Here is a 23,465-nt window from a genome sequence, read left to right on the forward strand (position 1 = left end):
ATTTCTAAGGCTAAATGAATTAAGGGCCTACTATGTGCACGAGGCTGTGCTAGGCCAACTTCTGCCTCTTGGGCCTCAAGAGGCTGCCTCCTTGGGTCCTCCGCTCGCCAGGGGGCGCTGTAGGGAACCGCAGGCATTCTTTCGGTTACTCTCTGACCCAGTGAAGCCGCTGCCCGGAGCCAAGATGGCGGCATCGGTGGCAGCTGTAGCCGGGCGTCTGCGGCGGGCCATTCGAAGGTCGTCCTCATGGCAGGGTCCCAGCCCTCGACCGCTCTCAGCCGAACCCCCTCCAGCCCAAGGATCGGCCGTGCGGGACACCTTCCTGAGCTTCTTTCGGGATCGCCATGGCCATCGGCTGGTGCCTTCGGCGTCAGTGCGGCCTAGGGGCGACCCCAGTCTGCTGTTCGTTAACGCCGGCATGAATCAGGTGGGGGCGGAGCCACACCGGTCAGGGGGCGGAGCTCGCGAGCCTTCCGGACAAAGGCTGCGGGATTGGGCGAATAAAGCAAGGGGCGGAGCTTTCGGCGTAAGAGGGAGGTGCGTGGTTGGATAGAGGGATTGGAGGCGGGGCTTACGGCTTGAGGAAGGCTTGACTCAAAGGTCCAGAATTGAAGGCACAGGGTCCTTGTCTCCAGGCTTGGCGATGCGGGGAGGGAAGATTTCATTAGTAAAATATAAATTAGGGCCAGGAGCTGGTGGCTCACGCCTGTAATCCTAGCTACTCAGGAGGCTGAGATATGAGGATCGCAGTTCAAAGCCAGCCCTGGCAGGAAACTCCGTGAGACTCTAATCTCCAATAAACCACCGGAAAAAACCGGAAGTGGCGCTGTGGCTCAAGTGGTAGAGCGCTTGCCTTGAGCTGAAGAGCTGACCGACCAAAAACACACACACAAAAAACATTAAATAAGAGGTTTATTGAGCACCTGCTGTGTGCTAGGTAATGCATTTTCCCCTAAGCTTTTTGTTGTTGTGCCTGTTCTGGGCTTGAACTCAGGGCCATAGGGGCTGAGCTTTTTTGCTCAAGGCTAACAGTTTACAACATGAGCCACAGCTCCACTTTCAGCTTTTCTTTTTTTTCTTTCTTTGTTTTTAGGGGCACAGTCATCCCTTGCTATATCACAGTTCACTATGGCAGCTTCGCTGTATAAATCGGTTATTTTTTTTAATACATAAATAATGATTCCTCACCTGGTTTTACAAAAAATATAAATAGTGATCCCTCATGTCACAGGAGTTATATACCAGAGACCTCCACGATATGTGAAAATCCGCAAAGTAGCTCATGCTTGTAATCCTCACTAGTCAGGAGACTGAGATCTGAGGGTTGGGGTTCAAAGTCAGCCCAAGCAGGAAAGTCCTTGAGACCCATCTCCAATAAGTTACAAAAAAAGACAGATATGCTTTTGCTAGGCCCTGTGAATTAATTAACTACCCCTCACACAAGCAATGTCTTCTTATCATCTTAAAGAAAATAGCTCAAAACTCAGCAGAACACCTTGTTCCTGTTCTATTTCAGTAATAAAGCAACAGTTTCTCCAGAATTCTTCCAGAGACAAAGGCTGAGCTAATAAACACAAATCAGGCCATACCTTCAACTTGTGACTGGCTTTGGGTTTTTTATGTGTATATGTGCCACTCCTGGCAAGTGAGCTCAGGGCCTGAGTGCTATCCTTGAGCTTCTTTTGCTCAGTTAGAGATAAGAGTCTCTCAGATTTATTTGTCTAGGCTGGCTTTGAACCAGAATCCTCAGATCTCAGCCTACCGAGTGGATTACCACCTGCATCTAGCATTCTTTTTTTTTTGGGGGGGGGGGATCCGGTCGAGGGGCCTGAACTCTGGGCTTGGGCGCTGTCCCTCAGCTCTTCAGCTCAAGGCTAGTGCTCTACCACTTGACCACTTGAGCCACAGCACCACTTCTGGCTTTTTTCTTTTTGCTTATGTGGTGCTGAGGAATCGAACCCAGGGCCTCATGCATGCAAGGCAAGCGCTCTATCACTGAGCCACCTTCCCAGTCCTGCATCCGGCATTCTCAAAATACCTTTATGTGCTTCTAGTTCAAGCCCATCTTCCTGGGCACCGTGGATCCTCGAAGTGAAATGGCAGGCTTCCGACGCGTGGCCAACAGCCAGAAGTGTGTGCGGGCTGGAGGACGCCACAATGACCTGGAGGATGTGGGCCGAGACCTCTCCCATCATACCTTCTTTGAGATGCTTGGCAACTGGGCTTTTAGGGGTGAATATTTTAAGGTGAGTCTCCAGGGAGCTGAAGGGTTAAGAAAGAATCAGCAGCCAGGCGCTGGTGGCTTACGCCTATAGTCCTAGCTACTCAGGAGGCTGAGATCTGAGGATCGCAGTTCAAAGCCAGCCTGGGCAGGAAAGTCCATGAGACTCTTATCTCCAATTAACTGCCAGGAAACCAGAAGTGGCGCTGTGGCTCAACTGGTAGAGCGCTTGCTTTGAGCCAAAGAGCTGAGGGACAGTGCCCAGGCCCAGAGTTCAAGCCCCACGACTGACAAAGAAAGAAAAAAGAGGTCAAGATCTATCTTGTCTCCACTTTCCTGACTGCTTGCATATAGGCTTATACTAGACACAGAGGTGAAGCACTGGATGATGGGTACAAAGGGAATACGTCACTTCCCTAACTGGACTGTAAGTGTGCCGAGGGCAGAGACTGGGCTTCCTGCCTAATGGCTGGTCAGAGTTGTCTGAATAAATGACCAGGCAGCAAGACTGAGAAAGCTAACTGCAGTTACAGTCACCTAAACTGAGGTGGACAGTTTCTGAAGAAGGTAGGACTCGTTCTAGAACCAGAAGGAAAGCAGACTAAAGAAGAGCAGGAAGCTTTCCCGGGAGGAGAATCCTCAAGGCAGAAATGGTCGTGGCATGTTCTGGGAACAGCGTAGGGAGTGGGAATGATTTTATCCTGAACTCACATGGTTGGCTGGCGCATCCGTGGGGCCTCTTTCTCACCCACATTCCTCCTCCCTCCACACTGGGGTCCACTACAGGAGGAAGCTTGCAGCATGGCCTGGGAACTGCTGACTGAGGTCTATGGCATCCCTAAGGATAGACTCTGGGTCTCCTACTTTGGTGGTGACCCCAAAGCTGGGCTGGACCCAGACCTGGAGACCAGGGACATCTGGCTCAGCTTAGGGTAAGTCAATCCCTCATGATGCCCGTTCCTGGCAGACAGGACTGGAAGAGAGACCACCAGACCATTCCGTTCAACATATCCCAGCATGCTGTGGGTCAGCCCTGTTCTTCCTCTTGCTGCTCTGGGACCTCGGGGAGGGGTGGTCATGACAGGAGTCCCCACTTCTGAATGCATCCATCTCTAACCATGTTCCTGGCTTGGTTCCCAGGGTGCCCACCAGCCGTGTGCTTTCCTTCGGACCCCAAGAGAACTTCTGGGAGATGGGCGACACTGGCCCCTGTGGGCCCTGTACCGAGATCCACTATGACCTGGCTGGAGGGGTCGGAGCCCCACAGCTGGTGGAGCTTTGGAATCTGGTCTTCATGCAGCACAACAGGTAACCAGGGCCAGAGCAGGAGCAGCATTCCTGACCAGAAGTGGAAAAGTTGACAGTTGGAAAACGGATCCAATTAGGAAAATGAACACTGAAAAGGCACCTCGAATGTATCAGGCACGCTTATAAACACTGCCGCTAGCGACTGACAACATCCTAGTTTTCTCTCTTGACAGATTAGTCATGCTGTCATCATACAGTGCGGTTAAACTTGATCTCTTAAGATTTTCTTCTAGCCTTGACATGCCTTTCCCCCCCTTTCTGTCAGTACTGGAGCTTGAACTCAGGCCTCATGCTCGTTTAGCTTTTTCACTCAAGGCTGGCGCTCTGTCACTTGAGCCACAGCTCTAGTTCTAGCTCGTTTGCCTATTAAATTGAGATAAGAGTCTCATGGACTTTCCTGCCCAGGCTGGCTTCAAACCATGAAGCTCCGATCACAGCCTCCTGAGTAGCTAGGATTATAGGCTTGAGCTGCCAGAGCCTGGTGACATGTCTTTCTTTAAGGGCAAAGAATTCTGCCCCATAGGCAATGTTTGGGTCCAGGCAAGACCCCAAGTAGGCATGGGGCTAGAGTGAGAAAGGACCCACAGAGTGTCATCTGTCACCTGTGGTGTTACCGCCTTTCCCTCCTCCCACCATCAGCCTCCTTGGGTTCCTCTCCCTTTCTCTACTGCACTTGGTGCTGGGTGGGCCTCACCTTGCACTTTCCCTGACCAGAGAAGCCAATGGCAGCCTGCAGCCCCTGCCCCATCGGCACGTGGACACAGGAATGGGCCTGGAGAGGCTGGTGGCTGTGCTGCAAGGCAAGAGATCCACCTACGACACCGACCTCTTCTCCCCGCTGCTCAGTGCCATACACCAGGTGAGCCGCCTCTGCCCTTCAGAGGATGTAGCAATACCCAGAAGTGACCATGGGGATTTCCTCTGAGTATGAGAGACAGACGATAAATAAATGTATGCAAAAGCAAGATAGCAACTTGCAGATTGAGAACAAGAAGTAAATATGATCGTAACTAGCAGGGGGCACAAAGAACTCTTAAACAAGTGTGTAAAGGAGGTCCACCAAAGTCACGCAGCCTGTAAAAACAGCCACAGACAGCTTCTACCCCCCTAGAAGGGACAGCAGCTGCCAAGGTCCTGAGGCGGGAAAGGGCTCGACATGTTCCGAGGACAAAAAAGGCAACCTGCCAGCTAAAGCAGAACCACATGGGATACGGTGGGAGACCATGTCATTTCTTGGAATAATAAACACCTTAGCACTTCCTGACTTAAAATCGCCATAGAGAAAGTGGTGCTGTGCCTCAAGTGGTAGAATGCTCACCTTGAGCTGAAGAGCTGAGGAGCTGAGGGACAGCGCCCAGGCCCAGAGTTCAAGCCCCATGACCGACAAAAAAGAGTGAGTCTCATAGACTTTTGTTGTTGTTGGTGGTGGTTGTGGGGCCTGTACTCTGGGCCTGGGCGCTGTCCCTCAGCTCTTCAGCTCAAGGAGAGAGCTCTACCACTTGAGCCACAGAGCCACTTCTGGCTTTTTCTGCTTATGTGGTGCTAAGGAATCGAACCCAGGGCCTGATGCATGCAAGGCAAGCGCTCTACCACTGAGCCACCTTCCCAGCCCTCATAGACTTTTCTTCACCTGACTTCAAACTGCAATCCTCAAACCTCAGCCTCCTGAGGAGCGAGGATTACAGGCGTGAGCCTCTGGCCATGCTGTTAGTCTTGAGTGAGCTTACCTGTGCCCCTGTGCGCAGGCGCAGGCAGCTGCTGGCCACCAGTGTGGGACAGTGGGGTGACCGGGTCATGTGTCTGTTGTCTCCCAGCTGGGGAGCCCAGGCTCGCTCACCTCACGGCAAAGCAAGGCTCCAAAGAGGAGAACAGAACCACAGGCTCCCAACCATGTCCTTTGCATTGACTGCCTCAGTCCCAGCAAGGCATGGGCAGACGCAGACTCAGATGGAGAAATCGATTCCATCCCTTTATGGGGAAACAACTGTAAACACATCCAAAAGCTGCATGGGCTTAAAAAAAAAAAAGAGGAGGAGCCTTTAATAACCGACCTCCCACAGCGGGGAAGGCAGGAGTCACATCTGGTGAGGCCTTGAAGTCCAGAATGACTTTCCTTCTGCCTGTGGTGAGGGGGGCCGGGAGGGGCGGTGGCGGGACCGCTGTGCGCCTGTGAAAGGACATTTCCATCACCTGCGGATGATGGGCCCCAGGGAGGCTGTCACCAGTCCAGGCAAGAGGTCAGGGCCTGGCTTCCTGGGTAGCAATGGGGGAAGGAAAGCAGATGAGCTGGAGGATCTTGGGGAGAGAGAAGGAAGGGCCTGGGAAGAGAGCTGACATGGGGACCTAGGTTAGAAGTGGGGCAAATCAGTCGGATGCCGCTGGCTCACGCCTGTAATCCTAGCTACTCAGGAGGCTGAGATCTGAGGATCACAGTTCAAAGCCAGCCCAGGCAGGGAAGTTTGTGAGACTCTCCAATAAAGCACTAGAAAACCGGAAGGGGCACTGTGGCTCAAGCAGTAGAGCGCTCGCCTTGAGCTGAAGAGCGCAAGGACATTGCCCCAGCCCAGAGTTCAAGCCTCATGAAGTGGGGCAAATCAAGTGCTATAACCACGTAGCCCTCGGACGTGCACCCGCTTTCTGCCCATCCTCTGCTCCCCGGGGCTGGGAGGCAGAGCAGGAGGTGAAGAGCACTTGGAATCAGATGTCACCTCTGAGCCAGGATACCAGCTGTGTGGCCTGTCACTGAGCTTTCTGTCACCAAGCCTCTGCCCTCTCCTCCCCCAGTACTGGGGCTTGAACTCAAGGCCTGGGTGCTGTCCCTTAGTTTTTTTGCTCAAATCTGGTGCTCTACCATTTGAACCACAGTTCCACTTTTGACTTTTTGATGGTTAATTGGAAATAAGAGTCTCACAGGCTTTTTCCTGCTTGGGCTGGCTTTGAACAGCTCTCAGCCTCCCAAGTAACTAGGATTACAGGCACAAGCCATTGGCACCCAGCTGTCTTTCTCCTCTCTTTCTTCCTTGAAAACAAGGGTAACCATGCCTCCCAGAGGGGCTGGTTTAGAGATAGCAGGTCCTGGTAGAGTCAGCAAGTGCCATGATGGCACTATTTTTTTTTTCCTGTCAGTCATGGGGCTTGAACTCTGGGCCTGGGCGCTGTCCCTCAGCTTCAGCTCAAAGTGAGAGCGCTCCAATACTTGAGCCACAGCACCACTTCAGTTTTCTTGTGCTTAATTGGAGCTAAGAATCTCATGGAGGGGCTGGGAAGGTGGCTCATTGGTAGAGCGCTTGCCTTGCATGCCTGAGGCCCTGGGTTCGATTCCTCAGCACCACATAAGCAAAAAGAAAAAAGCCAGAAGTGGCATTGTAGCTCAAGTAGTAGAGCGCTAGCCTTGAGCTGAAGAGCTGAGGGACAGCGCCCAGGCCCAGCATTTAGGCTCCACGACTGGACCAAAAAAAAGAATCTCATGGAGGAAGTAGCACTGTGGCTCAAGTGGTAGAGCACTCACCTTGAGCTGGAGAGCTGAGGGACAGCGCCCAGGCCCAGAGTTCAAGCCCCATAACTGACAAAAAAAAGTCTCATGAACTTTCCTGCCAGGACTGGCTTTGAACCACCATCCTTAGACCTCAGCCTCCTGAGTAGCTAGGATTACAGGTGTGAGCCACCGGTGCCCAGCTCCTGATGTCACTAGTAGTGCCCAGGATGAGCCCCGGGACAGTGGAGCCTGACCCGTGTTTGCTTGGGTGGCTCTCCACAAGGCCATAGTGGAGGCGCTCAGCCCAGGGCTGAGGGCAGATGCCCTGCGGTTTATGATGAGAACCACCGAGGCCAGGTCAGGCAGGGCCAGTGGCTATGTCCTCTTCTCTTGTGCATTCCAGGGCTGCGGGGCACCCCCTTACTCAGGCCGAGTTGGGGAGGCAGATGAGGGGCGCATCGACACGGCGTACCGCGTAGTGGCAGATCACATGCGCACCATCAGCGTGTGCATTGCTGATGGCGTCTCTCCGGGGATGTCGGGAGCCCCGTGAGTCTGGAAGGGCTACAGGGAGGGAGGGGCAGGGGCAAGGGCCTTGGGGTGGGGGCAAACACCCCAGTGGGCATGGCTGGACCTGACCCACCTCTGGGCTCTGAACCCCTTAGGTTGGTTCTTCGCCGAATTCTCCGCCGCGCGGTGCGGTTCTCCACGGAGGTGCTGCGGGCACCCCCTGGCTTCTTAGGCAGCCTGGTGCCTGTGGTGGTGGAGACGCTGGTAAGGACCTCCTCACCTGGGCCTTTCTGGACCCTCAGGGAACCAAACACAGAGCACCCCAGCTCCCCACCCTGCTGTCCAACACGGTACCACCAGCGGGTGCTCACAAAAAGCATGGAGAGATGTCAGGAGGCTCCTTGCCTGAAATCTGCAGGGATCCGCTTCTGCTAATCCAACCCTAAAGCATCTCCCTAGCTGGGTCCCCAGGGGAGTGGAAGTGGGGGTGGGTGGGGGCTCCACAAGGCGGCCCGGGAAAGGAGGTAGCTGGGGCTGATTGTGTGTCACACTGCCATGCTCTCTCTCTACCTCCCCTAGGGAGCCGCTTACCCCGAACTGCAGGAGAATTCAGCCCAGGTACAGATTCGGGTGGGGAGGGGTGGTGCGGGAGCTGGGGAGGTGGCTTCCCTCTGAGTGCGCTGCTCCATGCCCGCCCTGCCCATGTCAGATAGCCAGCCTGGTGTCAGAGGACGAGGCGGCCTTTCTGGCCTCCCTGCAGCGGGGCCGCAGGATCATCGACCGCACCTTGAAGCACCTGGGGCCTTCGGATCTGTTCCCTGGTGAGGAGAGGGGCGTCCTGGCCACGGTGACGGGGGTTCCGGCCCGCCCTGCGCCACATACACCCTCACACACCGCCACACCAACTTCCTCCTCCATACCCCCCTTCCGACACCCAGACCTGTGCTGCCTGCCCAGCCAGCCCCCTCCCGTCCCTGCTTTCCAAGGTGGGCCTCATGAAGCCTAAAGGTGGGAGCACTCACCTGGGAGGACCCAGCGATGGGGAAGGGCCACCTGCTGGCTTCTGTGTGACTTCCTCTTTCTCCCCCACCATCAATACTCTCCTCCTTCCACACAGCCGAAGTGGCCTGGTCCTTGTCACTGTCCGGAAATCTGGGGCTCCCCCTGGACCTGGTAGAGCTGATGCTGGAAGAGAAGGGGGTACAGCTGGACTCCGCCGGCCTGGAAAGGCTGGCCCAGGAGGAGGCCCAGGTACAGCTGGGGACCCCACTCTGGATTCTGGTAGGTCACCTCAGCCCCTTCTCTAGAGCAACAGCTGCTGTTGCTAAGAGGAAGCCAGAGGCTGAGATGGGGCTGTCCCCTCAGTCACGGGTGATAGGAGGAGCCTCCAGCCCCACACATGACTCTAGAGAGGGACGCTGACCTCGGTGAAGGAAACAGAGGACCAGAAAAGAAGCCAGCATGGCATCCCAGAGGGTCAAGTGAGGCAGCAGCAGGTCTGGCTGATCCAAGGGAGCTTGACAGCGGATTCACCAGGAAGCTGAGAGGGGGTCTCCAGCAGCCAGCCCAGCTCTGAGGTCCGATTCTAGAAGGACTTTAGGATCCACAGGGACATGGCTGTACAAGACTCCGGTCCCATGGCATTCTCCCTAGACATGTTCTTTTTTCTCTTTTTCTTTTTCTTTTTGTTGGTGTGCGACTTGAACTCTGGACCTGGGCGCTGTCCCTCAGCTCTTCAGCTCAAGGCTAGTGCTGTACCACTTGAGCCACAGCACCACTTTCTATGTTTTGCTGGTTAATTGGAGATGAGCACCTTGTAGACTTTCCTTGACTGGACTGGCATTGAATCCCATTTCTCAGATCTCAGCCTCCTGAGTAGCTAGGATTACAGGCATGAGCCACCATGCCCAGAGTAGACATGTTCTTATTCATGTCCATTCTGCAGCACCGGGCCCAACAAGCTGAGCCAGCTGAGGAACAGAGATTGCAGCTTGACATCCATGCACTGGGGGAGCTACAGCGTCAGGGGGTACCCCCAACAGATGACAGCCCCAAGTACCGCTACACCTTGCAGCCCGGTGGAGGTTATGGTGAGAGTCTGGGCCCACGGATGGCTGTGGTGTGTCCAAGATGATGGCTAGCAACCCCTGTGCATTCCCCAGGGCAGCCACCAGGGGCCGCTATGGCCACAGTTGGAGGTACCCAGCCAGGTGCCTGTTGGCCTCAAGTCCCAGCCCACCAGTCCAGTCCAGCCCAGACCGAGCACTAATAACCATTCCGTGTCCCACCAGAGTTTGACCCCTGTGAGGCCCAAGTTCTACAGCTGTACACGGAGAACGGGACAGCGGTGGCCTCTGTGGGGGCAGGCCAGCACTGTGGCCTCCTCCTGGACAGGACCAACTTCTACGCTGAACAGGGGGGTCAGGCTTCAGACCGGGGCTACCTGGTCCAGGCAGGGCAGCCGGTAAGCACCTCTCTTCCCAAGTGAATGAGGCGGAAGGCAGACCTGAGCCTGGATGGGAGCCAAGGAGAAGGGACAGCTGCAAGTAGGCGCTTTGGGGTCTTGGTCCCTCCTTCTCTCAGGATGTGTTATTTCCTGTATCCCGGGCCCACATTTGTGGGGGCTTCATCCTGCATGAGGTGGTGGCCCCGGCGTGTCTGCAGGTGGGGGACCAAGTACAGCTGCACGTGGACGAGGTAAGGCCCACCAGCTTTCCTTGGTAGCCTATAGTCCCTTCGTCTCCCAGCCCTCACCCTTACCCAGACCCCTGGGTGACAAAAGTGTTCTAGGCCTGGCGACTGGGATGCATGGAGAAGCACACGGCCACTCACCTGCTGAACTGGGCGCTGCGGCAGACGCTGGGCCCCGGCACAGAGCCTCGGGGCTCCCATCTCAACCCCGAGCGGCTGCGCTTTGACCTGGCCACCCAGGTGAGCTGACAGTCTTCACGTAAGGGAGAGCCTGGTGATGACAGGGTTGATAGCGGAGGGCCTGAGCTCCAGGCACAGCGCTGCAGCTCTGCCTGTCCCAGGGAGGGGACAGGTGAAGCAGTGAGGCCGTGCCCTCGCCCGGCTCTGAGTTAGTACTCAGGACCCCCCCCCGTGTAAATATTTGTGTGTGCATGCGTGCACGCGCGCGTGCATGCGTGTGCTGGTACTAGAGCTTGAACTCAGATGTCACTTGGCTTTTTTTTTTTTTTTTTTGGCTGTGGGGCTTGAACTCAGGGCCTGGGCTCTGTCCTAAGCTCTTTTGCTCAAGGCTAGCATCCCACCACTTGGAGCCACAGCACCATTTCCAGTTTTCTGGTGGTTAATTGGAGACAAGAGTCCTATGGACTTTCCTGCCCACGCTGGCTTTGAACCATCTAGGATTACAGGTGTGAGCCACCAGTGTCCAGGTCACTTGGCTTTTTTGTCTCAAAGGCTGCTATTCTACCACTTGAGCCACAGATCTGTTCTGGCTTTTTGCTGGTTAACTAGGAATAACTCCAGGGCCACTGACTGCTCATAAGTGCATCAATAACAAGCATGTCACGTGGCAGACATGTCCCATGATACCTGTGGCTCTGTGTTCCCCACCTCCCATTCTCCAGACAGCACTGACTCCTGAGCAGCTCCGGAGAGTGGAGGGCGCCGTGCAGGAGGCCGTGGGGCGGGATGAAGCTGTGTACATGGAGGAGGTGCCCCTGGCGCTCACCGCACACATCCCTGGTCTGCGCTCTCTGGACGAGGTGGATTGGTGGCCCTGGCCTGCCCACTTCCGGCACACCCACCAGGCAGCCTGCAGCTGCTCACAGGCTCTCCCCTCTCTCCTCTCCCCTCAGGCATACCCAGACCCCGTGCGGGTGGTGTCGGTGGGTGTGCCCGTGGCCCAGGCATTGGAGCCAGCTTCCCAGGCTGCCCTGCACACCTCCATGGAGCTCTGCTGTGGCACGTGAGCCATCTCCACTGCCCTAGCCCCAGGCCTGGGCCACACCCTTCCCCTGGTCTGTGCGACCTCCAGACCTCAGTTTGGGGCTTAGCCTTCTTCCGTCTTTCCCATCATGCCCTCTGACTTTCTCCTTCCTCCCGCCCATAGGCACCTGCTGCGCACAGGGGCGGTGAGGGATCTGGTCATTATCGGGGAGCGCCAGCTTGCCAAGGGGACCACCCGCCTTCTGGCTGTCACTGGGGAGCAGGCCCAGCAGGTCAGCATGCCTCAGCTCCAGAGACTTCTGGGTAGAGATGAGGGTCCGGGGACACACACTGCAACACTGGCATGCCAGGGTGCCCTGGTACGGCTGTCCTTAGAGCTGGTCGTTTTATTATTTGGTGGCAGCCATGAACTACAAGCCCCTGTCCTGGCCACGGAGTGTCACCAGCCACCCCTCACGGTCCTGCCTCTCCCTTGCAGGCCCGGGATGTGGGCCAGGCTCTGGCCCACGAGGTGGAAGCAGCTTCAGAGAGGCTGAGTCGAGGCACCCGTGACCTGACCGAGGCTCAGCGGCTGTCCAAGGACATGGGGCGACTCACAGAAGTGAGAGCCACTCCCCCCGCCCCCAAGCTGGGTCTTTCCCGTCTTCCCCAAGCACCCCAATGCTTGGGCCCTGGCTGGCCTGGGGGTGGGGGTGGCGTTGGCCCCTTGGGGAAGGGCAGGGCGACACACCGCTCTGGCCGTAGGCCGTGGACACGGCGGTGATGCCCCAGTGGCAGCGGCGGGAGCTGCAGACCACGCTGAAGGCTCTGCAGCGCCGTGCCAACACAGCCGTCCGGAAGCTGGAGATGGGCCAGGTGAGAGCAGGTGCACCCATGCGCTCAGGCACTGCGGCACCAACCCTGGGAACCCTCGGGGGCTGTGTGGGGACAGGCAGGGGGGAGTAGGCGTCAGCTTCAATGTCCCCCCCCTCCCCGCTGCCCCGTGCCCCACCAGGAGCCATTGCAAGGCTGTGTCCTCAGCCCTCCGCCAGGCTGCGGCTCTGCCTAAACCGCTCCCTCCAGGAAGCCTTCTGACTTGACCACCATTCAGCAACCTTCATTGTTCCTTGACTACTAAGCCCCTCCAGCCACATCCTCCCACACTCAGCGACCTCTGCACAGGGGCCTGAAGCTGTGGTGACATCAGGGGGAGGAAGGGGCCATGCTAGGCAGCCTGATGACCTGTGTCATCACCTGTAATCCTAACCACTCATGAGGCCCAGATCTGAAAAATCAAAGTCCTAAGCCAGCCCAGGCAGGCAAATCCAAGAAACTCTCCCATCCAATTAACCATCACAAAGCCAGGGAGGAGCTGTGGCTCAAGTAGTAGAATACCTGCCTTGAGGGGGGAAAAGCTAAGAACATGAGACCCTGAGTTCAAGTCCCAGTCCCAGCGCCCCTCAGCCCGGCCTCTGGGCTGTCCCTCCCGCCCTACAGGCTGCAGAGAAGTCCCGGGAGCTGCTGAAGCGGCACACGAAGGGGCGTCTGATCGTGGACACCGTCTCTGCGGAGTCCCTCTCTGTGAGTGTGTCTGGAAGTCTCCCCAGGCCTGGGGAGGGCTGAGTCCTGCCGCGGAGACGCGGGGCGTCTGAGACGCTGTGCTCAGCCCCGAGTCCCCCCCGCCCCCCAGGTGCTGGTGAAGGTGGTACGGCAGCTGTGTGCGCAGGCCCCCGGCACGTCCGTGCTCCTGCTCAGCCCCCAGAGCTCGGGCAGTGTGCTCTGTGCCTGCCAGGTGGCTCAGGTGAGCAAGCAGCCCCAGCCCCACCGAGCTCTGAGCCTGGTGGGGCACGGGGGCGTGGGGGGGGAACCTGCAAGGACACCCATGGTGACAGGGAGGGGCGATCTCCTAGTCCCTGTGGACAGCCCCTCCCACCCAGAAGGCATCCTGAGATTTCCCAGTTCCACCCCCCCCCCCACCCACACACACACACTCATCCTGTCCAGCCCTTCTCCCTCACCTCACTAGCTGCTGCCTAGCAGCGGGGAGCGGGGGGCTGATCTCTTGGACCCCACTTCCCCTTGCCTCTGCTTCTGATTCTCCTCAGGGTACTACACCTGCCTTCACAGCAGCGGCCTGGGCCCTGGCCGTGTGCAACCACATGGGGGGGAAGTCCTGGGGCTCTCGAGTGGTGGCCCAGGGCACCGGAAGCACTGCTGACCTGGAAGCCACCCTCAGCACAGCCCGAGCCTATGCCCTCAACCAGATTCACTGAGCAACTTACCAGCACACAGGAACTAAAGACAAGCACCTGGCACCCGGCCGGAGCTGGCACAGCCTCCCCAGAGGCTGAAACAGAAGACAGGAGGCTGGAGGACCAGCAGCTGAGCCAACGGAGGCCACCTGGGCCTCATGGTACAAAGAGACAGGGACACAAGGAAGTGAGCTGAGATGCACAACCCCCACCCAATGTGAACTCCTGGCCACCAAGGCTGAGACTGCTCATTAAAAGGATCTCACACAGGGCAGGTCACTCTGGAAGATTTTTTTTTAATTTATTTATGATTTTTGGTCGATCATGGAGCTTGAACTCTGAGCCTGGGCGCTGTCCCTCAGCTCTTCAGCTCAAGGTTACACTCTACCACTTGAACCAACAGTGCCACATCCAGCTTTTTCTGCTTATGTGGTGCTGAGGAATCAAACTCAGGGCCTCCTGCATGCGAGGCAAGCGCTCTACCACTGAGCCACCTTCCAGCCCCTGAAGATTTATTTTTAGGAGAGGGGGACATTCCTCTCCCAGCATGGCACTGGTGCCCCACTGCTGGTTTACTGATTGGAAAGACTTCTCAGGACTCAAATGCTGGCTACCGAGTTCCAGAAGTGTCATTTGAAAACAATGATGGAATGATAGCAAGGCAGACGCCCCCTTCAGGCTCCCAATGTCATATAATGATCTCTCATTTGAATTAGGGCCTCGTTGCCTTGTTGATATACTGAGCAACAGGCCTGATCAGAGACTGGGATGGTAGAAAAGCACCATACAGGCAGCAAGTCTGCCCAGGTGGAACTCACTTCAGAAGAGTGTCAAGCTGGGTACTGGTGGCTCACATCTATAATTCTAGCTACTCAGAAGGCTGACTTTTGAGGGTTGTAGTTCAGAGACGACCCAGGGGAAAAAGTCCTTAAGACTTATCTCCAATTAACCACCAGTAAGCCAGAAACAAGAGTTGTGGCTCAAATAGTAGAGCACCAGCCTTGAATGAAGAAACACAAGAGAGCACAAGATCCTGAGCACAAGCCCCAGTACTTGCAAAAAGGAGTGTGAAACAGTGATAGAAAAGGCTAGAAGTGCTCAGGGAGGCAGGGGTAGCATTACTGTCTCCCTGTGAAGTGGTACTGAGCTGGGAACCAGGAAGAGGATGTGAGTCTCACAGAGAGCTGAGGGAAAGTGTTCTGGGCTGAGGAGACAGTGCACAGGCCCTGAGTGAGGGTGAGACTAGTGTCATTAGGCAATGAGCTAGGACAGGGGCAAGCTGCAGGGTCTGCCCAATGCTGTGCTTTTGATCTGTTCTTTTTGGTGGCTCTGAGGTGACACTTGCTAGGGTGACACTACCACTTGAGCCATGCATCCAGTCCTGCTTTTTTGCTGTTTTAGAGATAGAATGTAGCTTCCAAAATCCTCTAAAGTCACAGCCTCCTGGGTGGGTAGGATTACAGGTGTGAACCACATGTACCCAGAAAATGCTGTATTTTAAAACAAGCAACACACTTGTCCAAAGTCAGGGCAGGAGGTGGAAACAGCTGGAGCTGAAAACTTGCCCAGAGCAGGATGAAGACATGGGTGAAGGCCTTCTGGCAGAGTGAAGCCCCCTGGCTCTTATTCAGGTACTAGAGCTCTGCCTCTGTCTCTACTTGTTACTAGCTGAAGAGTCCATCTTCAAGGCAAAGGCTCCCTGGCTAGGAAACACATTAGATGGCTGGGAATGTGACTTAGTGGTAGAGTGCTTGACTAGCACGATGAAGCCCCGGGTTTGATTCCTCAGTACCACATATACAGAAAAAGCTGGAAGTGGTGCTATGGCTCCAGTGGTAGGGCACTAGCCTTGAACAAAAGAAGCTCAGGGATAGTGACTAGGCACTGAGTTCAAGCCCCAGAACTAGTTAAAACACACTCACGCACACGCACACACACACACACGCATTAGCACTGAGTCTAATGTCATCTCTACTCCCTGTGTGGTGTCAGCTTAAGGTGAGGATTTGCTGGGAAGTCACTGGTAAGTTTGAGGACCTAGACCTTCAGGGCCAGTTTGTGTGTGTGTGTGTGTGTGTGTGTGTGTGTGTGTGTGTGTGTGTGTGTGTGTGTGTGCATTTTCCCTTGGCTTTTTTGCTCAAAACTGGTGCTCTACCACTAGACCCATGCCACACTTGCAGCTTTTTGGTAGTTAGTTGGAGATAGAAGTCCCAAACTTGGGCTGGGAAGGTGGCTCAGTGGTAGAGCGCTTGCCTTGCATGCCTGAGGCCCTGGGTTCGATTCCTCAGCACCACATAAGCAAAAAGAAAATAGCCGGAAGTGGCGCTGTGGCTCAAGTGGTAGAGTGCTAGCCTTGAGCTGAAGAGCTGGGGGACAGCGCCCAGGCCCAGAGTTCAGGCTCCACGACCAGACGCCCCCCCCCCCCCAAAAAAAAAAGTCTCAAACTTTCCTACCCAGTCTGGCTTCTAATTACAATTCTCAGCCTCCAGAGTAGCTACATTACGGGCATGGGCCACAGGTGCCCAGCTGGTACCCTCACTTTATTCACGAGTCACCTGGGCGTCACCTGGGCATCTGAGATGCTAACTTACCCAAGATGCCTTCTGGGAGTCCTGGAGGGAGCAGCAATGAAAGCTAAATTCTGCCATGATGGGAACCCCTTCCGGCCCAGCTCCTTCTCCCCTGCCCAGCTCCTCCTCCTCTCCCAACTCCTCCCCTGCCCAGCTCCTCCTCCCCTGCCCAGCTCCTCCTCCACCGAGCTCCTCCTCCCCCACCAGCTCCTCCTCCCCTGCCCAACTCCTCCTCTCCACCCCGCTCCTCCTCCCCTCCCAGCTCCTCCTCCCCTCCGCCCCGCTCCTCCCCCACCAGCTCCTCCTCCCTGCCCAGCTCCTCCTCCGCCCCCTCCTCCTCCACCCAGCTCCTCCTCCGCCCTGCTCCTCCTCCACCCAGCTCCTCCTCCGCCCTGCTCCTCCTCCGCCCCGCTCCTCCTCCTCCCAGCTCCTCCTCCGCCCCGCTCCTCCTCCTCCCAGCTCCTCCTCCCTGCCCAGCTCCTCCTCCGCCCCGCTCCTCCTCCACCCAGCTCCTCCTCCGCCCCGCTCCTCCTCCACCCAGCTCCTCCTCCGCCCCGCTCCTCCTCCACCCAGCTCCTCCTCCACCCAGCTCCTCCTCCGCCCCGCTCCTCCTCCACCGAGCTCCTCCTCCCCCACCAGCTCCTCCTCCCCTGCCCAACTCCTCCTCTCCACCCCGCTCCTCCTCCCCTCCCAGCTCCTCCTCCCCTCCGCCCCGCTCCTCCCCCACCAGCTCCTCCTCCCTGCCCAGCTCCTCCTCCGCCCCCTCCTCCTCCACCCAGCTCCTCCTCCGCCCCGCTCCTCCTCCACCCAGCTCCTCCTCCGCCCCGCTCCTCCTCCACCCAGCTCCTCCTCCGCCCAGCTCCTCCTCCGCCCCGCTCCTCCTCCTCCCAGCCCCTCCCCGCTGGAGGACAGTCTGAGTCGCCCTGAGGTTCAGGGACACCAGCCCCATCCTTCCTGCCAGGCTAGGAGTGGAGAGGCCTGGGGCTGTGAAGGGGCCCAGGCCGCCTGGGCCCGTCTCGGCCGTCCTCCTGCAGGTCTGGGGTCGGCCGGGCCGGGCCCGGGGAGATCCTCTCGCCTCAGCCCTTTCCAAACAGTGCTCCGCGCTGCGGCCGGGGCCTGCGGGGTCCCAGCCGCCTCCCCGCGGGAGCCTCGCGCCCCGACCGCTCCGCAGACCCGCCCCTGACCGCTCCGCGGGCTCCGCCCCCGGCCACGCGGAGCGTCCCTGACGACGGCCGGCCGGCCACCGCCGCCTCGCTGACCGGCCCCGCAGCCCCTCCGGCGCCCCGGCCCGCAGCGGCCCGGCTGCACGGTTCCGCGGGCGGAGCGTCGTCGCGCACCTAACGGAGACGCCCAGCCCAGCCCAGCCCAGCCCCGTCCGCTCGAGGTGGGACCCCGGGTCAGCCGGCCTCGAGTGAGGAGGGCCCCAGCCGCCCCAGCCCGCCACCCCCACTGCCCTCGGGCCCCCTCGGAGCCTCCCCACCCCGGGCGCCGGAGGAGGGACCGCCGGCCTGCGGGGCCCGAGGAGAGCTGGGGGCCAAGTGCACAGGGAGCTAGAGGGAACCCCCACCCCTCTGCGATCCCCCGCGAATCTGGGCATGGACCGACACCTTGAGGTCTGCGGAGGGGGGTCGCGGGGCAGGGGAGGGACGGGGAGCTGGCTGGGAAGACAGAGGATGCAGAAGCAGACAAAAGCGGCTGGAGAGCCAGAGGGGCTCTGGCAGGGCCGCCGTGGAAGCCAGAGGGAGGAAGGCACTTGGGGAAGGAGAGGAAAGCCCTGTGAGGAGGGAATGTTCTGGAGATCTAAACTTTGACCTTTGCGTCTGGAGGGCCCAGCAGGGCTACAGGCAGGAGAGCTCAACTCTCCACCATTTGGGGGCCTGCCACAGAACCTCAAACCCAAGGATGTTATCAGACAACAGTTAAAGTCTGGCTACTCTAAGCAAGAGGCTCCTCCCTCCAGGTCGAATGGGAGAAGCTGAGGCCATTGTGGAGACTTCTCATACCCCAACCCTCCTCACCTGTTGCCCACCCTCTGTGTGTGTGTGTGTGTGTGTGTGTGTGTGTGTGTGCGCGCGCGCACACCAACAACAGTGCCCAGCAAAAAGTTATCTGAAATATCAGTTAGGATAGATACTCTCCAGTTGACTTTTTTTTTTTTTTGGTCGATCGTGAGGCTTGAACTCTGGGCTTGGGCCCTGTCCTTCAGCTCTTCAGCTCAAGGCAAGAGCTCTACCACTTGAGCCATAGCGCCACTTCCAGTTTTCTAGTGGTTTATTGGAGATAAGAGTCTCACAGACTTTCCTGCCGGGGCTGGCTTTGAACCACTATCCTCAGATCTCAGCCTCCTGAGTAGCTAGGATTACAGGCGTGAGCCTCCGACACCTGGCGATTTTTTAAAGTGTACTGGTATTTGAACTCAAGGCCTCATGCTTGCTAGGCAGGCACGCTACTAGTAAGTCACACCTCCATCCCCCTTCCCCCACCTTCTTAATGGAGACAGCGATGGCCAGTTCTCTTTCAGCCTAAAGTTACCTTTTTTCCATGGGTCCTTCCTCTGAAAGGTCTAGCATCAATGGCCAGCTCACCTCTGGCTTTCCATCCACCTCTTGGACGCAGCTTTGTAGAAGGTTCTGGTGCCAGGAGTCAACTGGGGCAAAGGGCCTGGGCCTTTTAACTCAGCACCAAAAAAGTTAAGCCTGGGCTTCACATTGGTAAGAGAGCTCACAAGCAGGGAAAGTGGGAGGCTCATAGGAAGAGCAGTGAATGGGTTGGAAGCAACCCTGGCATCTCACAGAAGTGACAGGATTGAGAGACTTAAACTTAGACCTTAGCACTCACTAACTAGCTTGGTGCCAGCAAATGACTTAAGCTTTCTAAGCTTCAATTGTGGGGTGGGAATAAAAGCATTACAGTAATAACAAACTTCAGTACTGAACAGGAGGCTTTTAACAAGCTTATGTACTTGAGGAATCTAACATCTTTATCATAATATTCAACTCATGTCTTGAATGCTGGCTGTGGTCCTAACACTGTAAGAAACGTTGCACAAAGCTGAGCACAGTGGTACATACCTGTAACCTCAGTACTCAGAGACTGAAGCAGGAGAATCTGGAGTTTGAAGCCAGAGAGGGTTAGACAGGCAAGCCCTGTCTTGAAAAAGAAAAAGTAGAAGGAAAGAAGGAAGGGAGGGAGGGAAAGAAATTTTCACACACACATTCCCTCCATGCTCTTCTGGATAACACCATGAAGAAAGCAGTATTAATTACCAGATAACTACCATATTGATTCTTTATTTGATAGATGCAATGATTCTTGGCAAGATAAAATACCCTTCCCAGGATTTGAGGGGCAGAAAGCACAAGGCCTGTGCACTCAGCCAGCTGCTATACGCACATGCATTGTGTGTCTACACCTCAACAAACCAGGAGCCAAGAATATGATTCCAGAACACCTGTCCGCTGGTGCAAACCACCAGAAATGAGGGCAGCCCTGGCCACACCGGGGCATTGCTTTTATTACCGCTGCCTGGTCATGGTGAGCAGACATTAACTTCCAGCCCTCAGAGCTCTGGCCTGGAGTCCTCTGTGATTTCAGCATCCCCTGCCCTGGTCCTGAGGACACAGTAGGACCAGGAAGGAGGATGGCCTTTCCCTGGGGATTGTGACCCTGGCTGGCCACACTTAATAGGGAGGCATGAGCACAGAAAGCCCTGCCAGCCAGTGAGGCCCCGTAGGAAAGCAAGTCCACTGCGCATGTCCAGTGAGGCCCCAGAAGCGAAGGAAATCTACTGCGCATGCTCTCCTACTTTCCCTTCCAACAGCAGGAAGAGTCCTTAGATGGGGAACACCAGATGGTGGCACCTGATGTCCCTGACCTCTAGGATGTCAGAGATTTCTGCCCTGGAGGAGGACCAGAGTCCTGACAGGCTTTGCTCTTCGCCTTGGGTTCTCCAAGTGTCCCCACAGGCTTCCCAGGAGACAGGACTCTGGGGGGAAGTGGAAGCCGAGCGCTCTGCCACCTCTGGGACCACCCACCCTCCCCCTGTGGGACCTAGGGGGCTGGCTGGGTCCTCCAGGCCCTCAACTAATGCTTGTCTGTCCCTCCTCTCAGGCTCCCAGGAAGACAGTGCCCCTCATTACCACCCTCAGCCATAGACTGAGCATGGGCAGAATAAGGCCCCTGAGACACGGGTGACAATGCAGGCCTCCTCTCTCCTGTGGTTTCTCCACACTCCCTCTCACAATAGAGCAGTCTCATGGCCTCTTTCTAATGGAAGTAAGAGTATCTCAGGCCTGGTGCCGGTGGTTCACGCCTGTAATCCTAGCTACTCAGGAGGCTGAGATCTGAAATGGCGGTTCAAAGCCAGCCCAGGCTGCAAGCATCCATAAGACTCTTATCTCCAATAAACTACTCACAAAAAGCAGGAAGTGGCATTGTAGTGGTAGAGCACTAGTCTTGAACACAAAGAGGCTCAAGGATAGTGCCCAGGCCCTGAGTTCAAGGCCCAGGAATGGAAAAAAAAGAAGTGTCTCAGATTTGTTTGTCCTGACTAGCTTCAACTGTCCCTCCTCAGATCCCAGCCTCCTGAGTAGCTAGGATTCCAGACATAAAATGCTAGCTCCTGGCCCTATCCTTTTAATTTTCTTTTTGTCATAGGTCTTGAACTCAGGGCTTGAGTGATGTCTTTGAGCTCTTTGGCTCAAGCCTAGCAATGTACCACTTTGAGCCACTTTGGTTTTCTGGTGATTAATTGAAGATAAGAGTCTCACAAGACTTTCTAGTCCCAGCTGGCTTTGAACCACCATCCTCATATCTCAGCCTCCTGAGTAGCTAGGGTTACAGGCGTGAACTACTGGCACCTGACCCCAATCTTTTCTTTTTTTTTTTTTTTTTTTTGGTCGGTTGTGGGGCCTGAACTCTGGGCCTGGCACTGTCCCTCAGCTCTTCAGTTCAAGGCGAGCACTCTACCACTTGAGCCACAGTGCCACTTCTGGCTTTTTCTGTTTATGTGGTGCTAAGGAATCGAACCCGGGGCCTCATGTATGCAAGGCAAGCACTCTTCCCCTGAGCCACCTTCCCAGCCCCTGGCCCCAACTTTTTAAATATTCTTTAACATATTAGTAGCTTTCAAAACTAAAACTTTAAAAACATTTGGAAGCCAAGCATGGGCTTTCATGCCCTACCAGCCAGAGGCTAAGTGTTGGCATGAAGTAGCGCCAGGAACAACAAGGACCAGATCTTAGGAAGAAGTGCCTAAGAGGCTGAGAGGCAGAAGCAGAGAGCCACAGGTGATCTCTTTCAGAGGACACCCATCTGGTACCAGGTGCAGTTTCCTAAGGCATTGCTTCCCAGGAGGAAGGCAGAGTCCACCTGCCAGGATGGTGAGAGGCCAGTGCATTGTGGGTAATGCCCTCTCGCTCTGGTGCAGCCCACAGGTGTCCCAAAATGCTTCAGGTTCAGAACCTTCAGAGGACTCCAGGCATAGGGCCAGCAGCGCAGGCGGGTTGTTGCCACGGACCCCGTCCTGCTATTCATTCACCTGCCTCGGCGATTGTGGCACTTGGAAGAAGGGAAGGGCCTCAGAAACCTGGAAGTCAAAGATGCCAGCTCAGCACCCAAGAAACAGGTTTTAGGGAACAGTTCCCACCCCAAGACCCCTGTCCTTGAGAACCTGCAGCCTCCACCCCTGCTCCAGTGATCAACCTTCATCAAACGCTGCCTCCCAACAATCTCCACACTAGTGCATAGTGAAGATGTTACTAGCCTGTTTTACAGAGAAGGAAACTGAACTTTAGCCCAGTGAAGTCACATGACCAAGGTCACACTAGTCATTGAGGAAGCCAGCCGTGTAAAGCAGCAGCACAGCCTGCTTCCAGCTCTACCCTCTGAGCCACCATTAGTTAACGCTGGACACAAGCCGTGAATTTGCATTCGATTTGCATAAAGGGAGTCACAATACACAAATATACACAAATATCTGCCCCCATACTGTCCGTCGCCACCCTCCCCTCCCCTTCCATCCAGGCTCTTCCTCCTCGAGCTGCCTGGCAAGCTAGGCAGTGCCATCTGGTCCCTCCCTCTGCCAAGCACGCTTTTGCTGGATCTGGGTGTTCCTTCTTAGCACTGCAGTGTGCTGAATCGGGGTATTGCCCCATTGCTACCTGCAAGGCTCAGACCAGGGTACCCGCAGCAAGGGTATGGGGTGGGCACGTGGGATGGTCCCCAGACCCAGACCTCCGGCCTCAGCTGTCCATCTTCAGCCCCAGATTTAGCTAGCTTCCCACCTCCCACGCCTCCTGCTGCCATCTGGGATGCCAGAGGAAGGAGGGGAGAAAGACGTCCTAGCAGGCTGAGAGTGAAGGACAGAGAGGTAGGCAGGGCAGCAGCCCCAGTGACCCCTGGCAGCCCACACTGCTCCAAACGGCGGCCACAGGCTCTGTGTGACCATTGAGTCATCAGACTTTTAAATTTTGGTAGAAAAATATGCATCTATACATCTTATCAGTAACTTTTTTTTTTCCTGGTCCTACAGCTTGAACTCAAGGCCTGGGCACCGTCCCTGAGCCTTGTTGTGCTCAAGCTAGTGCCCTAGCACTTGACCCACAGCGCCACTTCCGGCTTTTTCTGAGTGGTTAATTGGAGATAAGGGTCTCATGGATTTTCCTGCCCCAACTGGCTTTGAACTGTGATCCTCAGATCTCAGCCTCCTGAGTACCTAGGATTACAGGTGTGAGCCACTGATGCCTAGCATTATTTACTCTTAATAATAATTTTTTTTGGGGGGGGGTCCAGTCATGGGGCCTGAACTCTGGGCCTGGGCGCTGTCCCTCAGCTCTTCAGCTCAAGGCTAGCGCTCTACCACTTGAGCCACAGCGCCACTTCCGGCTTTTTTCTTTTTGCTTATGTGGTGCTGAGGAATCGAACCCAGGGCCTCAGGCAGCAAGGCAAGCGCTCTACCACTGAGCCAACTTCCCAGCCCCTACTTTTAATAATTCTATTGGTAGTTATTACCCTCATTTCACAGAGATAATGTCAGAAATTCAGAGGTTCTGTAACCTGCCCAAGGTCACACAACTAGGTGCTGGGATTGGCATCTGAATCTGCTCCCTTTAAGCACTGCTCAATGCTACTAAAGTAACATGTGTCCCCTTCCTCTTCCTCAGACCTGCCATTCTGAACAGCACCCTGTTGTCACTAGTTTCCTGTGGGCCTGGCTGCTCCTGTATCTCTAGCTC

General features: G+C 56.0%; 1 protein-coding gene across 2 annotated transcripts; it reads left to right on the top strand.

The window, feature by feature from the left end:
- Positions 1–13,932, top strand: Aars2 (alanyl-tRNA synthetase 2, mitochondrial). 2 transcript variants are annotated; one of them, XM_042672022.1, is made up of 22 exons: positions 1–427; positions 2,055–2,246; positions 3,008–3,153; positions 3,362–3,529; positions 4,244–4,388; positions 7,408–7,553; positions 7,670–7,778; positions 8,094–8,132; positions 8,224–8,335; positions 8,632–8,765; positions 9,460–9,604; positions 9,806–9,978; positions 10,098–10,211; positions 10,305–10,445; positions 11,108–11,248; positions 11,342–11,448; positions 11,593–11,701; positions 11,908–12,030; positions 12,174–12,284; positions 12,906–12,989; positions 13,099–13,209; positions 13,514–13,932. In XM_042672022.1, exons 1-22 carry the CDS (start codon positions 185–187, stop codon positions 13,679–13,681), a joined length of 2,961 nt encoding a protein of 986 aa, XP_042527956.1. In that variant the 5' UTR covers positions 1–184; the 3' UTR covers positions 13,682–13,932. The 2 variants fall into 2 exon arrangements, with proteins under 2 accessions (XP_042527956.1, XP_042527955.1); XM_042672021.1 differs by having other exon boundaries at positions 11,108–11,245; positions 11,339–11,448.
- The last annotated feature ends 9,533 nt before the right edge of the window (positions 13,933–23,465 follow it).

This window comes from Dipodomys spectabilis, unplaced genomic scaffold (assembly GCF_019054845.1).
Source record: "Dipodomys spectabilis isolate Male_0828 unplaced genomic scaffold, ASM1905484v1 ptg000669l, whole genome shotgun sequence".
NCBI classification, from domain to species: Eukaryota; Metazoa; Chordata; class Mammalia; order Rodentia; family Heteromyidae; genus Dipodomys; species Dipodomys spectabilis.